Consider the following 15941-nt stretch of genomic DNA (forward strand, 5'->3'; position numbering starts at 1 on the left):
GAGTCATATTGGAAAGTAAGTTGTAATATACATGGTCAAATAAAAACCCATCTGATGAGAAATTATGGTTTAGAGGGCATGACTCCCCAGATACCTCAGATAGGAATTTGGGCAAGATAAAAAATCAGAGCTTCCTCCTCAAAATCAATCTATCTAGCTTTCTTGCCTTCTCTCTCTCTTCTTTTTCCTTCCTTCCTTCCTTCCTTCCTTCCTTCCTTCCTTCCTTCCTTCCTTCCTTCCTTCCTTCCTTTTGTTTCTGTCCTTCTCTCTTGCTCTCTCTCTCTCTTCTTTCTCTCTTCCTTTCTTCCCTTTATTTCCTTTCTCTCACTCTCTCTTAACTTTTCAGTTCAGAGGTACATGTGCAGGTTTGTTTTACAGGTAAACTTGTGTCATGGGGGTTTGTTGTACAGATTATTTCATCACCCAGGTATTAAGCCTAGTACTCATGAGTTATTTTTCCTGATCATCTTCCTCTTCCCACTTTCCACCCCCTAAAAGGCCCCTGTGTGTGTTGCTCCTCTCTATGTGTCCATGTGTTCTCATCATTTAGCTCCCACTTATAAGTGAGAACATGCAGTATTACACAAACATATTTCTATAACTATTTATATGTCCATAAATTCATACTGATGCCTCTAATTCCCATCCAATACCACAGGATTCTTCCTAGCCTATCTGCCAGCATTCCACATTCTAAGTCCCTTCTTCAAGAGAGAGAAACTTGTTCCCACTGTCAGTATATATATTCATTTGCTCAGTATGCAGAAAGTCATTTCAGAATTGCTAACCAACACTACTGCGAAAAATAAGCCTAAAAAATATCTTGGCATTTATTAGGCTTAGGTTATTTAGTGACAACTAAGGTTATTTAGATTGAGGTTATTTAGTTTAAGTAGGGTTAATTAATTCATATTGTACCAATGTTAATTTCTTATTCTTGATGATGTTAACATTAAGAAAAGTGAACAGGGGATATAAGGAAATGCTCTATATTGTTTTCTGAAACTGGTCTATAAAAAAGGAATTACTAATGTTGTTTCTCCCACAGTGCACTCACTTGATATGGTTATTTTTTCATTTGGAATACAATTTGGTTCATTTACTTTTGTTTGTATTTTGTTTTAGGGTTTTCCCCCTATTCTCACTGATAGAATGCTTTGAGTAGATAAAATATTAACATAGTTCAGAAAGTAAAAATTATTCTTAAAAATATACTTAGACAAGTGTCAGTTACTCCCCCTTCCCTTCCATCCTCTTCCCACCTACCTTCTGTAGATACCATTTCATTCCTTTCTGCCTCATCCTTCCAGTGTGTCTCTTTTTGGCAAAAATAGTTTTTTTACACAAATACACTATTTATACACTTTTGCACTTTTCTGTACTTTTGCTTTCTTTACATTTATTAATAAATCCTGGAAGTCATTCCGTATCTGGTCATAGATATCTTCCCCATTTTTTTGTGCAGCTGCAAAGTTCTTCATTTTGAACAAATTTTAAAAATGAAGGCATTCATGTTGCATCCAGTGTTTTGCAATTACGGTAATGTAACTAAGAATCTCATGGGTATATACCTTTGTTGAAGTTGTGTCTTCAGGGTATAAACCTAGAAGACAGGTTTCTGGGTGAAAAAATAAGTTGTTAGATGCTGTCAAATTTCCCTCCAGAGGAATGTGCCCTTTTACATTCTCATAAGAAAAGTATGAAAGTGTCTGTTCCTTTTGTTAACAACACAATGTTGTCAAGCTTTTAGTTGTTACCAATCTGAGAAAAGTGGTATTAATATATTTGTATAGTTTTAATTTGCATTTCTCATATTATGAATAAAATGAACATATTTTAAATGTTTAGAATTATATATATATTTTGTAAATCATCCGTCTTTTGTCCATTGTCCTATTTTCTATCTGGTTTTATAATTTTTTCCTCTCAATTATAATTTTTTATAATATTAGGGATTTCAGTTCTTTATCTGTGTTGTGTTACAAATATTTTCCCCAGTGTATCATCTGCTTTTGGCTTTGTCCGAGGAGGTTAGTTGAGGTGTTCTCCTTTGTTATTCAAAGTTCTTTTGTTTTTATGTAGTTAAATTTATCAGTCATGTATTTTATTGCCTCTGCATTCCAGAAAGCCCTTCACTCTACCTGGGTTTTAGAAAAATTCACCCATATTGTCTTCTATTACTTGTGTGGTTTCAGTTTTTATGTGTAACTCTTGGATCCAACTGGAGTTTAATCTTCATATGATGTGAAGTATGGCTCTGGTTTTACCATTTTTTCCCCACATTGCTATCCAATTGTTTCAGCCCATTTATTATAAAGTACATCTTTGTCTCAATTATTTGAAATACCACCTTTATTATATAATAACTTTCCAGACATACTTGGCTCTATTTCCAGAATTTCTGTTCTATTTCACTGATCTTTCTGTGTATTATTGTGCTAGTTCCAAGATATTTTAAATATAGCTGTTTTATACCATGCTATATTTTTTCCTGGCAAAAAGACCACCAGCTATAGCTTTTAAAAAATAAGTATTTTTATTCTTATTCTGTCTATGTGAACTTCAGTATCGATCTGTGTAGCTCCATTTTAAAAAGCTTGTTAATATATTTTAAATTGAGATTGCATTAAATTGTAAAACTGAGGAGAACTTATGTCTTTCTGATGTTGAGCTATTCAATACAAGTAAAACAGATGTTTTCTAATCTGTTCAAGTCTACTTTTATGTCATTCAGGGATGTTTTAAAGTTTTGTCATGAGAATTTTGCTCATTTCTTGTTAAGTTTATTCTCTTTTTTTTTTTTGTAATTATAAATTGGGTGTTTCTCACTACCATTATATATACCAATTGATTACTGTTGTGTGCATCAAAGCTATTGATTTCTGCATGCTATTTTTTTTTGTTTTTTTTTGACATGGGCTTTCACTCACGTTGCCGAGGCTGGAGTGCAACGGCACGATCTTGGCTCACTGCAACCTCTCCGCCTCTCGGGTTCAAGCGATTGTCCTGTCTCAGCCTCCCAAGTAGCTAGGATTACAGGCATGCGCCACCATGCCCAGCTAATTTTGTATTTTTAGTAGAGACAGGGTTTCTCCATATTGGTCAGACTGGGCTCGAACTCCCGACCTCAGGTGATCCGCCTGCCTCGGCCTCCCAATGTGTTGGGATTACAGGTGGGAGCCACCACGCCCGGCCTCGGCATGCTATTTTTTAAATTTAACTATTAAGTTCAGGGATACACGTGCAGGTATATATAGGTAAACTTGTATCATATAGGTAAACTTGTGTCATAGGGGTTTGTTGTACAGACGATTTCGTCATTTACGTATTAAGCCTAGAAACTCATTAGCTACTTTTCCTGATCCTCTGCCTCCCTCCCACCTTCCACCCTCAAATAGGCCCCAGCATGTGGTGTTCTACCCTTTGTGTCCATGTGTTCTCATAGTTTAGCTCCCACTCATAGGTGAAACATGCAGTATTTGGTTTTCTGTTCCTGTGCTAGTTTGATAAGGATAATGACCTCCAGCTCCATTTTTATTCTTGCAAAGGACATGATCTTGTTCTTTATTATGACTACATAGTAGTCCATAGTATATATGTACCCCATTTTCTTTATCTAGTCTACCATTGATGGGCATTTAGGTTGATTCCATGTCTTTGCTATTGCAAATGGTGCTGCAATGAACATACATGTGCGTGTGTCTTTATAGTGGAAAGATGTATGTTTATTTGGGTATATACCCAGTAATGGGATTGCTGGGGTGAATGGTATTTCCATCTTTAGGTCTTTGAGGAATTGTCACACTGTATTCCACAATGGTTGAACTAATTTACACTCCCACTGACAGTGTATAAGTGTTCCTTTTCCTCCACAACCTCACCAGCATCTGTTATTTTTTGACTTTTTATTAATAGCCATTCTGACTGGTAAGAGGTGGCATCTCATTGTGGTTTTAATTTGCATTTCTCTAATGATCAGTGATGTTGAGCTTTTTACCATATGATTGTTGACTGCATGTATGTCTTCTTTTGGTAAAGTGTCTGTTCATGAACTTTGTCCAATTTTTAATGGGATTTTTTTTTTCTTGTAAATTTGTTTAAGTTCTTTATAGATGCTGGACAGCAGACCTTATAGATGCTGGACAGCAGACCTCAGATACATAGCTTGCAGAAAATTTCCCCCATTCTATAGGTTGTCTGTTTACTCTGTTGATAGTTTCCTTTGCTGTGCAGAAGCTCTTTGGTTTAATTAGATCCCATTTATCAGTTTTTGCTTTTGTTTCAGTTGCTTCTGGTGTCTTCTTGAAATATTTGCTGATTTCTGTGTCCAGAATGGTACTGCTTAGGTTGCCTTCCAGAGTTTTTTATAGTTTTTGTTTTTACATTTAAATCTTTAATCCATTTTGAGTTAATTTTTGTATATAGTGTAAGGAAAGGGGTTTCAATCTCTGCATACTGTTTTTATACCCATTAACTTGCTGAATTTTTGTCTCATTTGAATTATTGTTATTGATTCTGTGGAGTTGTCAAATTGTTCTATAATATTTGAAAATAAAGCTTTGACAGTTTTCTTATAGCTCTAATGACATTTGCCTAAATACATTATCTAAGTCTTCCAGCATAGTGCCTTATTTCTGCTCTTAGTAATGTTCTGAAGTTTGTATTTATTGCTAACAAATATTAATATATCTTAAGGATCTTTCTAGGTGAGTAACTTTAGATCTTCCAAATACTTTAAAGTTGTTAATTTGTGTATTTGTAACAATTTATTCAGCAGTTTCTCTATTTAAAGACATTTGGAATTAAAAAGATATTAAAAGTGCAGTCGCAGTAAAAGCTCAAAGACTTTCCAGCATGGCTATAGGTGCTGGTGTTACTCTAAAGAAGAGACGGAGTGGTGGGATTGTGTGGATGTTTACCAGGGACAAAAAACTGTCCACTTCCACCCTCCTCCCAGCTCAAAATACATGTTTATGCCCCCAGGTCTTTATAGTCTGGCCTGGGATTATAGGGATAATTTGGCACAATAATTCCTCTACTGAAATTACCATTTGATGGAATTTTTACTACACTTTATTTAAAATGTTTCAAGAGAATAACATCAAGAGGTATGTTCCTAAGTTTCACTGTGTGTGATATGCAAGAACCATGCAAACACTAGGCTGAAAGCACAGGTTCCTCTTGCATGGAGTCTTGAGAGGAATCTTCACCAGACGTCTGAAAAGACTGTGGGAAATATGAGAATGCTATTTAATAGTATTCTGATTATGAAGTAATATGGCAATAGAAAAACACTTTGCACTTGGTCCAAGTGTCTGGAAGCGCACGCTATCTCTCTCTCTTTCGCGCGCGCGCTCTCTCTCTCTCGTGCACTCTTCTCTCTATGCAAGTGACACCAAATAGAGAAGCGTTTTGATGTTTCTCTCTCTCCCCATAATGAGGGTCCTGGTAGCTTCACTCGTTGGCAAATAGAGACTGATCTTCTGGGAGCAGTAGACACAGACCTTGTCTCACTTGCTAACAAAGTTTGTGAGTTTTGTCTTTCTCTCAGGAAAGGGAAACACTATTACTTATTTATTTTTCAGTCTTAAAAAGGAAATTTGAGAATTTTCCAAAGCAGGTATATGCATTTTAAATTTTAATAGGTTGTCTTAAATAGCTTTGAACCAGTTTACGAATATTCAGACTAGTAGTATATGAGGGACCTATTTCCCCTTACCTATTCCATACTAACATGTGTTATACTGTTAACACTTTGTCTACTGGGAAAAAATCACACCTTCTTGGTGTCTTACTGCGCAGTTCTCTTATTATCAGTCGGTTTGGTATTCTTCACATGTTTATTGCCACTTTTGTGAGTAGCCTGTGGAAATCCTTTACTTTGCTGTTTTCCTACCAGATTTTTATCTTTTACTTATGGATAGTCCATGTAGAGAGATATAGATCTATCTTTATATTTTTATCTAGATACAGATAACTATAAAATACTATTACATCCATATCTATCTACATGTATATATTCTGAATTAAAATGCCTTTTTGTCATATAGTATTGTAAATATTTTTTCTCCTGTAATTTTACCTTATATTTCAGAAACTTTCTAATTTTGCCAAAAGCAATTTTTTTTTCCTTTGTGACTTTTGCTTTTTCTATCTTGTGTGAGAAGGTCTCACACACTGTTAAGTCATAAAAAAATCCTCCTGAACTGTGTGTGTGTGCGCATGTGTGTGTCAGGCTTGGATCGTTATCATCTGGGGGTAGAGTAACAGTGTGCAGTTTAGCAGTGTGAAGCGGCACTGGCTGGGGCTCTGGCACAGTGTTGAACAACAGTGATGATGCTGGGCATCCTCCTTCCTGTCGTTAAGGAGGATATGTCTAGAGTTTTGCTGTTACTTAGTATCTTGCAGATACGCTTTATCAAATTAAATAAGTTCCTCTATCTTATTAGTTTACTATAAATATTTTTTGAATGAGTGTTGAATTTTATCAGATGTAGCTTTAGCATTGAAGTAATTATGTGATTGTCTTTGTTACATGCTGTGATTATATTATTAGGGTTTCATATTTTTGAAAGGCTGATTAAACTTTCTTGGTCATGCTGTATTATTGTCTTAATATAGCCCTGGATATGGTTTTCTAATATCATATTGAGGATTTTTACATGCAGCTTTCCATGTTGATTGGTTTGTAGCTTTATCTTCTGTTTTCCTTGCCTAGTTATGACTTTAGGGTCATATACTTAGTAAAATAAGTTGCCTAACTTTATGTTATTTAATTCTCAGGGAGACTTTATATAAAACACAAAGTATTCTTTCAAAGCAACTGGTATGAGTGCTTTTTGACTTGTTATATTTTTTACTACATTTCTGTTTCTTATATAGTTATTTTTCTATTCATATTTCTACTAGTTCTTAGGCCAATTTTGATAAATTTTTTTGAAAAACTGTATTTTTGGTCTATTACATTTTGATGTGTATAGGCTGCAGAGATCTTAAAGTCTCCCACACAATTATGCTTTTCCTTTTATTTCTGAGAGTTTTAATTTATATGTGTTATTATTTAGTGCATACACTTCATGCAGCTTTCTCTTCAGTATCAATTGAATGTTTATCAGTCTAACGTGGCATCTTTTTGTGATTTTATACTCTTCATTTGATTTGCTTCAGTCTGAATGAACATTGCTACCACGTTTTTGTTTGGACCAGCCTGAATTCTCCCCTGTAACTTGGATTTTAGCTTGACCTGTCATTTTATTTTATTTCATAAAAAGCATATATATGTTATTTTATTTTTAACATAAGCTTGTATTTTCTATCCTTTAAACAGGTGAGTTAAACTATTGGTACTTGTTGTTAGACTATTAGGTTTCATCTTCTTGCTTTGTGCTTTCTCACTTTTTTATTTTTTAAGCTTTCTTGCCTTTTTTGTCTTTCCAAAATAGTTTCTACTTACAGTTTTTAAATTATCAAAGTCAAGAATAAGAATGTGTCATTACCTTTATTCTCCTTTATATGTAAATAAGTTTTCATTAAATGCCTTTGCAAAGGGTTTTTTTTCCCCTAAATATTTAATCATTTAAATTATTTATGCAATATTCCGCTTTTTGCTAATTTTCAAGTCCTCTCTATTATTTATACAGAAGAAATATTCTCTTGCTGTGGCTTTTTCTAAAAGAGAGAGGGGATAGGAATCTCATGAAGATACAAAGGGGTTCTTCACTTGGGCTGCTTCACATTTACGAGGAAATGTCCACCTAATATTTTTATTCCCCACAGCAACCTGTTTTAAGACCCTTGCTATCAGTGATTGCTGTCAAAGACACTTATGATTTTCAAACTCCCTTAAAATATGTTTCAGAACACATATAAATAGGTTTTTAGAAAAATAAAGGGAAAAGCTCCTTACGCAATCATATTTAAGTGATGCCAGTATTTCTTCATAGCATATCACTTCCTCCTATAAACTCAAAAATAAAACTGTTGGTTAATTTAAAGTCCTTTTATCTATTCATTGTTAGTTTCCTCTCTGAGGCTGTGTGATCTTATCCAACAGAAAGACAGGTTAATTTTAGCCTTGCATTCCCAAAGCCCACAAAAATATGAATGTTCAACCTAACAATTCCACTTAAGCAGTAAGACAAAAGTGGGAGGAAATGAGATAGAGGAAGAATCGGGTTCATGTACAACATGGAATTGAAGAGAGGGGCCTATTCTAGGTAGGCCTTCAGGTTCTACATATAAAATGTGCTTGAGCAGGTGGGTGCACTCCAACCCACTCTGAAGGGATGGTGGATGGTATGGGAATCATTAGGCAGAATAATGTAGACTTAGAATATTATGGCCAGAAGGATTTTGGTACACATGATGCCAAATGTTTTCTTACTGAAGCCATTTTGATTTTTCCTTTACAGTGAAGATATAGTTTAGACTTCTTCTTAGTATCTCATATCATCCGTCATCGACCACCTAAGGAGGTCTGGTGGCCACAGTCTCTTCAGCAGGTGAGGTGATGGGCCTGGATGGCTGAGGGTTCATTGCCTGACCCAGGTTCAGCAGAGGAAACACGTGGCATCACCTCAAAATGTGGGTGCAATACCGAGTACGTTCTGTGATCTGTTGGATTCTTTTATGACTCAGACCCACATAATCTCCCACTGTGCAGGTGTACTTTTCCTTTGAGCTGAACCAGTTCAGAGTCTGCAAATATATATATATTTTTTACCTTAGGAGAGGACACTGCATTTTCACTGCCCTCAAATATTTTTATTAGTGACAGGATGGACAAACGAGAAATATTATCTGGTTTATAGGCTTCTTTATTTGGGAGTGGGGGGCAGGGAAGGAAACCCCAGGGAAATTGATAATTTAAGTTTTTGAGAAAGGAACTTATTTCCTTGAACTCGTTTTAGAAACAGATACTCCCTTTAGTATTTGCATCTGTAAAATGGAAATAAATGTAGGGTTGATGAAGGAATTAAAGGATTAAATGAGACCTGTCTCCAACAGAGATTAAAAGAGTTGGGTTATGGAGAGCGACTGCTTTCCTACCATAAGAGGGGGCAGGAAAGGCAAGTTATTAACAGAGTAGAGAAACTCAAACAAAGTGTCTCTCTGTTCTACTCTGCTTGGCCACAATCTGCTGACCACGGCCACTCTTAGACGCAACTTTTAGCTGGACCTAAGGTTAAGTAAGTTACTAACCGAAGGTTAATATAGTACTCCTGACACTGTAGCCCTAGTAAGTCTTCTTCCTCCCTCCCTTCCTTCCTTCAGTCCTTTCCTTCCTCCTCTCGTCCTCCTTTTCTTTTCCTCCTTCTCTCTTTCTTCTCTCTCACTCACTCTTTTGCTCTCTGCAATGGGGTGCTATATTTCTTAGGCTGGTCTCGAACTTGTGGCCTCAAGCTATCCTCTTGCCTTACCCTCCTGAGTAGCTGGGACTATAGGGTACATACCAATGAGCTCAGCCATAGTAATTTCTAATCACTTGAGTAGCATCTTTCATTCCATACTACCACCTAGGGAGCATGAGCCCACTTGGGGTAGAGGAAACCGTAACTGGAGAAAAAGGCTTTTTCTGGGGGGAACAAATTCTAAGTATTTCTAAAAATACCTGGAAAACTATATGTTTTCTATTTCTGGGTTCATTGACTCGTGACATATTTAACAGAAGAACTAGAAAGCAGCATTGACAGGGCATGTTTTTGCTTCCTAGTCTAACAAACTGAAAAAGATCACGTTCATCAGGGCTCTAGCAGTAGTGACAGTGAGATGGAGAGAAGTCCTTTATATTATACTGCTTGTTGCAGGGTCTTCCAGGACTCTCAACATCTCCTAGGTTTTTATTTATCAAACAACCCGTTTGATAATTTTTTTCTTAGTGGATTGCTTGAAAAGTCAGTTAAAAAGTGGTCTCCAACCTCTTTGGCACCAGGGACCAGTTTCGTGGAAGGCAGTTTTTCCTTGGACTGGGGGTTGTGGGGCAATAGTTTCAGGATGATTCAAGTGCATTACATTTATTGTGCACTTTATTTCTATTATTACATTGTAATATATAATGAAATAACTATAGAACTCACCATAATGTAGAATCAGTAGGAGCCCTGAGCTTGTTTTCCTGCAATGAGAAGGGCCCATCTGAGGCTGATGGAAGACAGTGACAGATCATCAGGCATTAAATTCTCATAAGGAGCTCGCAACCTAGATCCTTGACATGTGCAATCACAATGGAGTTCGTGCTTCTATGAGAATCTAATGCTGCTACTGATCTGACAGGAGGCAGAGCTCAGGTGGTAATGTGAACCATGAGGAGCAGCTGTAAATACAGATGAAGCTTTACTTGCTGTACCATCGCTCACCTCCTGCTGTGCAGCTCAGTTCCTAACTGGCCAGGCCCCCAGGGTTGGGGACCCCAAGTTAAAACACATAAATGGCATCAGGGTGTGTTACACAGACTAGGAGAAGTGGGTGGAGGCTCAGGACCTACAGGGATGGGTCTGGAAAAGTAAATGAACCCTTTGGTCCAACTCTCAGGTGACCTTCCCAGCACTCCCTAACCAAACACCCTCTACTTTTCTGGATCATATTTATGAACAGATTTTGTGTGTGTGTGTACATATATATATATAGTCATGTGCTAACAGTTAGAAACAGATAATGGAGGTGTTTAATATTTGCTGCCTTTTGCTGTAAGTAGTAATATAACTACCATCGTTTGATGAAATAGATGCCAGGCTTTGCAGATTTCCCCCGCCCTGCCCCCCCATAGCTGTCTCTTTTTAGGCTCATTTTACAAATGAGAAAACAAAAGTCTCTGAGAATCAATGATGTTCAAGTACACAGCGCTAGTGAGTGGCAGGGCTAAGTTCTACACTCAAGTCTGACTCCTTCCACTTTGCCATGCTATTTCTCAAAACTGAGCAAAGCTCAAAAATAGGAGGACTATATTATTTAATCCATTGCTTGATGTTCATATTAACCCTAACCCCTAGCTTTTTATCTGAATTCCCAAATTCTGTTTTGGAGCATAATTACTCGATTACTATAGATGTTTTGATGGAGAGACTCTTGGAAAACAAATAGAAAGGGAGGAGAAACTAGAGAGAAACACATGAAATTTCCAAAATGTAGTATCTGTTATGCATTTGGCTCATCCTCATTTCTGTAAGAGCACAGGGTCTTCTTTCTAGTGACTAACCTTGACATTGAGTGTAAGTGGAGGAAATGAAAATTACTGAGGAAGGTGGTGCCATTGTAATTTAAAATGATTTGCAGAAGCCAAATGGCTTGTGCTGGCTGTAGAGAAACAGACCAGGGTGTGGCAGGCTGAGATGAGACAAACAGAACTTAATTATTGGGAATTCTGAAAAGCAAAATGCAAGTCAGGGCATTTATCACCACAAGAGCAGTCCTCTAAGCAGCCCTCAGAGGACTCTGCCTAATTCAAAGCCATTTGGGAGGAGACTTGGTAGCTCTGCCTAAGGTGGGGTTGATTCAGCAAATCACAGGCCAGAATGTCTATGTAACCGATGGGTCCCCTCCTCCTTTTAAAACTGTGGTTATTTGGCATTTAAAAAAATAGAAATAAAAAATTTAATATTTACCAGTTTTCATATACTCTACATAGAATAGGAAATGAAAAATTGATTTTGAAGGATAAGAGAGTGACTTATTCTAGAAGAGCTACAGTTAAAAGGAAGAGAATAAATGCAAGGTAAAGAAATATAAATTAAAATCTTTGTCTTCTCTCATCTTTGACAAGAGAAGCAATACATTATTCTTTCCCTAGTCCCCTAATGTTCTGGGGTGATAGTGTTCATTGATCTGTAAGATGATAAACTTCAGCTGCTACTGTGCCTTTTAGTCACAACAAAGGTAGAAGATACAAGAATTAACTATATACATTGTAAGAACAAATTAATGTTTTTCCAAAATTTCTCCTTCTTACATCCGGTGTTTATACCAAATGCTTGATATATTCTTGTATGTAACCCAAAATACATAAAATGAGATTTGATTTCATCCATGAAATAGAAATCTTGATGAAGTAGGATCTTGATGTTCATTTAACTTGGCAATATGTTTCTATAACCAGTGTTCTTGTTTCCTTTCACTTATTATAAAAAAAAAAAAAAATTCCAAGCCTCATTCTCATCCAACAGAGGCCTATATAAGCTATATGAATGGACTTTAGTTTCAGCCATTTTGGATAGACAGTAAATGGCAAGTGGTTCTCATGCAATCTAAAGCAATCATAGTTTTATATCCTTGATATTGAAAGGAACTGTTTGGTTTTTAAATTATTTATGCAGAATGTTACAAATGTTATTTTATCCATTGGACTATGTAGGGTGGATCAAATATATCACTCTAGTTTGTGCTAAAGAAGGAAAAACATACTAGCAACTTGAATGTTGTAAGGTTGACACCAAAGGGTATGGTATAAAATGAAGTAGAGGGGGGACAAAAGCTTCTGAAGCAGATTGCCCTGAAAATTGAATATTTTTAGGTTTAGGCTGATACAAGCAGGTTGCTTTCAGAGATGTCCAAACGAAGCCTTATTTTTATGACACATTATCCCTACCACCATCAGCCTTCTTGTAAACTCCAGGGAATAACACCACATGAGGAAATTCCATATTGCTATCATCTCACACATGGTTCTTCTAAACCCAGTGGATTCTTAGAGCAAATCTGCAAACAGGTAGGTTTGTAGCAATAACCACTCAGTTCTCTTTCACACAAACTGACCTTAACCATCCAGGAAACAAGTGTCCTAAAACACGTGAAATTTACTAGATGCTATTCACTTGTGTTAAATATGTAAGTACAGACAAAGATGAGATCACTTACTAGAGGATATGTTAGGAGTTAGGCTTATGTATGCTCATTATGCTGTTGTATGCAAACATGTATCTATGAATATACACATGTAGGCCCCAAACACTTAAAGTGCATGCTTGGCCTTTCATAATAAATAAATGGAAAGATACGAAATAACTAGTTTAGAACTAAAATTCTGCACCATCTGTTTACAGACAGTGATGTACCCTGATACTTTGTTCCTATAAATTTGCTAGTAAACTGGGAATTAAAAAATTCTTGAAAGCATCTCTACTCCTTATTTGTATATGTTCTGATAAAAGACTGACTTTCTACATTTTGAAAAAAAATTGAATTAAAAATGAGACAATGCAACCTAAAAACTGGTAAGCTATCCTGGTTGAAATGATTGATGCAAATGATTCATAACAAGAGAAAAATCTTAGGGTATAGAGGAATTGAAAGTCTTTTTTTCCAACCAGCCAAACTTTTGGCTATCAAAATTATCAGTGTGCATCAGATGATAATCGGCTATTTTACCTTGAAAATAATGTGAGAAGTGAAGCTTTAGAAATGTCAAGTGACCAAACAAGTATGTGCAGAAATTAACTTTTTTTTATTATATATCATATAATGTAGTAGTAAAGTTTGTTTGAAGTGCATGAATAAAAAGTTAGTGAAATTACAGGAGGAACAATCTATATAGCAATAATAGGTGCATTCCCTGTGCATCTGAAGGAAAAAAAAAGAGTTTTCACTCATTTTGGCCTAAAACTTAGTGTTCAGGTTCCCAGGATTCTGACATCAGAACCCGGATAACGCTGATTAGAACCATAGGGGCTTTACAATAAAAGCTAAAATATTGACCATATGATGGCAAAAAGTCTTATTTTGTGGTTAACTTATTCTCTTCTAGCTACTCTCTGATGAAGTTGGTGGCGCTGTGGAAGAGGACCGCCGCCTCCTGGATGAGGACCGGGACCGCTCAGCATTGTAAGTGACATGCTTGTCGTAGCTCTCCATCTGAGCCTCAATGAAATCTCTCTGCTGCTGCCTGATGGTCTGGCTTATGAGCCCAGGGAGGGCGTGGATGCTACCAATCAAAGTCTCTAATTTTGTTTCCAGGGTAACAATCCTCTTCTCGAAGTCTTCACTCCTTTCGTTTAAGTCAGAAATCATATCATACATGATATTCTGGGTCTGAAAAACAGGATTGAGAAGGTTAATTATACTTGCCCTGAACACAAACTGTCCACCTCTCAGAAGTTTAGCTCCAGTCTCTTGCTGGTGGCATTCAGTATAACAGGGGTGTCAGCAAACTGAACAGCTCATCTTGCAAAGTCAATTCATTGTATCTGTTCAATGCTAGGATTTATAACAGAAATATAAGATCTTTGGTTCAGTTGTAGAAAATGTGGAGCAGGTACTGCTACTGGTGGTATGCCCAATGATTGTAGGTGGTATCAGGATAGACAAAAACATTTCAATTTAATATTTATATATGTATGTTAAAGGTTGTCACAAAGGTTAGTACACATCAAATTCATTTTGCAACACATAACATTAGGGCAGGGGTAATTTTTTAAAAATGGGCAGAATCAGTATTGGGATTTAGCAGAAATGTTGAGGGTAAAATATAAATGAAGTTTAGGATTAACTGGTTTTACAATTTTGTAATTTAAAGCAATAAATTCCTAAATATTGTTTGTTATCCTTTGTTTCAAATTATAGGCCTCTCTCCATTGGGTCAAATGGAAATTTTACAGATAATTGAGAGAATATTAGTTGAGGGAGATACTAAAGTTACCAGTCTACCTTGTTGGCTGTGGCTCTGACCTACTGGCTAAGGCTTAATCAAAGCTAAGTGGTTAAAATAGGAAAATGTTTCTGGATTCCTAGTGAACCTTGAAATTGACTGTCTTGATCACAGGATATCCATAACTCGGATTTCTAGGTATATTTCCTGAGTAGCCAAAAGGCAAAGAGAAAGGACTGATCAGCTCAGAGCTAGAAAGGGGAAAGGCTAGTGAAGGGGAAGAAAAGGTTTTAATCTTAGTTTAGTGCAGACTTTCCCAAGTCTGAGATCCCTTCATTTAAGCTGTCCTTCCTTCTACTTCGTTTCTCTTCTATCATATGCTCTTCCTCTGCTTAACAATCTTTTAAAGATGGTAAATGAACTGATAAGGGAGTTATCATTCAGATTATAGGCACCTTGTTTCAGTTTGATCAGAGACATAGTGCAGACACTTAATTTTACACAGTCTTGAGAATATGTGAACAGCATCCATTCATTTACAAAAATACTGAGCCTTTATGGTACGTACAGTCCTGTGGTCATAATAAGTACATTAATAAAGAAATAGCATCTTGCCTCACAGTGGTACTCTTGAAGTAAAATTACATCTCTGCATCATATTCCAATGTGGTCTGTTCATTTTTCCATAAAAATATCCATTAAAAATCATTTAACCTAGGAGTGATGGAGCTTGCCCATCTTTTTTTCATATGTCCAAATAACAGCCACATTTACACACATTAATCGAGGATGTCTTCATACCTTATATATGTGTGCTGTCCAGTTTATATGCATGATATATGCTCTCCTAGGGTAAATCATTAAATACTTAGCATCTTCATCTAGTATGTGGTACTGATATACATTGAAATGAATGTAATTTAGATGCATTATTTAATGAGACTAGAACAAATACTTGTAATTTTTATGGATTATACTTGAGGCTTTAGTAAAATCATGGCTGATTTCTCAAACAAAAAAAACAGTTTGTAAGATGCAACTGAGAGTTGTCTCTTTCAAAGCATTTGGGTAAAAGGCTGAACAATTATATAAATGCTATTCTAATACCACCTTTAGAACTCAACCAGGAAAATGCAATGTTTTGATTGCTGACAAATATTTATGTTTTAAGGATGGGTTTTGTGTGGGGAGAAACAACCAGAAATTGATCAGATAAATGTTGCAAATAAGGTAGAATAATTTGGAGACCGTTAATATACTTTTTAAAAAGTGGTATGATTTTGAAATAATGAAATGGAGAAAGAATCATAAAAAATGATCACTTTGGGGTGATAACTTTCATTTTAGGATGTAATTTCTGGTATCT

At 36.2% G+C, this 15941-nt stretch overlaps 1 protein-coding gene across 2 annotated transcripts in view; it reads right to left on the minus strand.

Annotated features, from left to right (window-relative positions):
- Positions 1-13412: 13412 nt before the first annotated feature.
- KCNN2 (potassium calcium-activated channel subfamily N member 2) overlaps positions 13413-15941 on the minus strand; it is a 427681-nt gene continuing 425152 nt past the window's right edge. For both annotated transcript variants that reach the window (XM_050793051.1, XM_050793053.1), the window contains one exon: positions 13413-14019. In XM_050793051.1, the coding sequence (XP_050649008.1) occupies positions 13732-14019 (288 nt within the window). In that variant the 3' untranslated portion in view covers positions 13413-13731. The remainder of the gene's footprint in view (positions 14020-15941) is intronic.

The sequence above is a fragment of the Macaca thibetana genome, chromosome 6, assembly GCF_024542745.1.
Source record: "Macaca thibetana thibetana isolate TM-01 chromosome 6, ASM2454274v1, whole genome shotgun sequence".
Classification (NCBI taxonomy): domain Eukaryota; kingdom Metazoa; phylum Chordata; class Mammalia; order Primates; family Cercopithecidae; genus Macaca; species Macaca thibetana.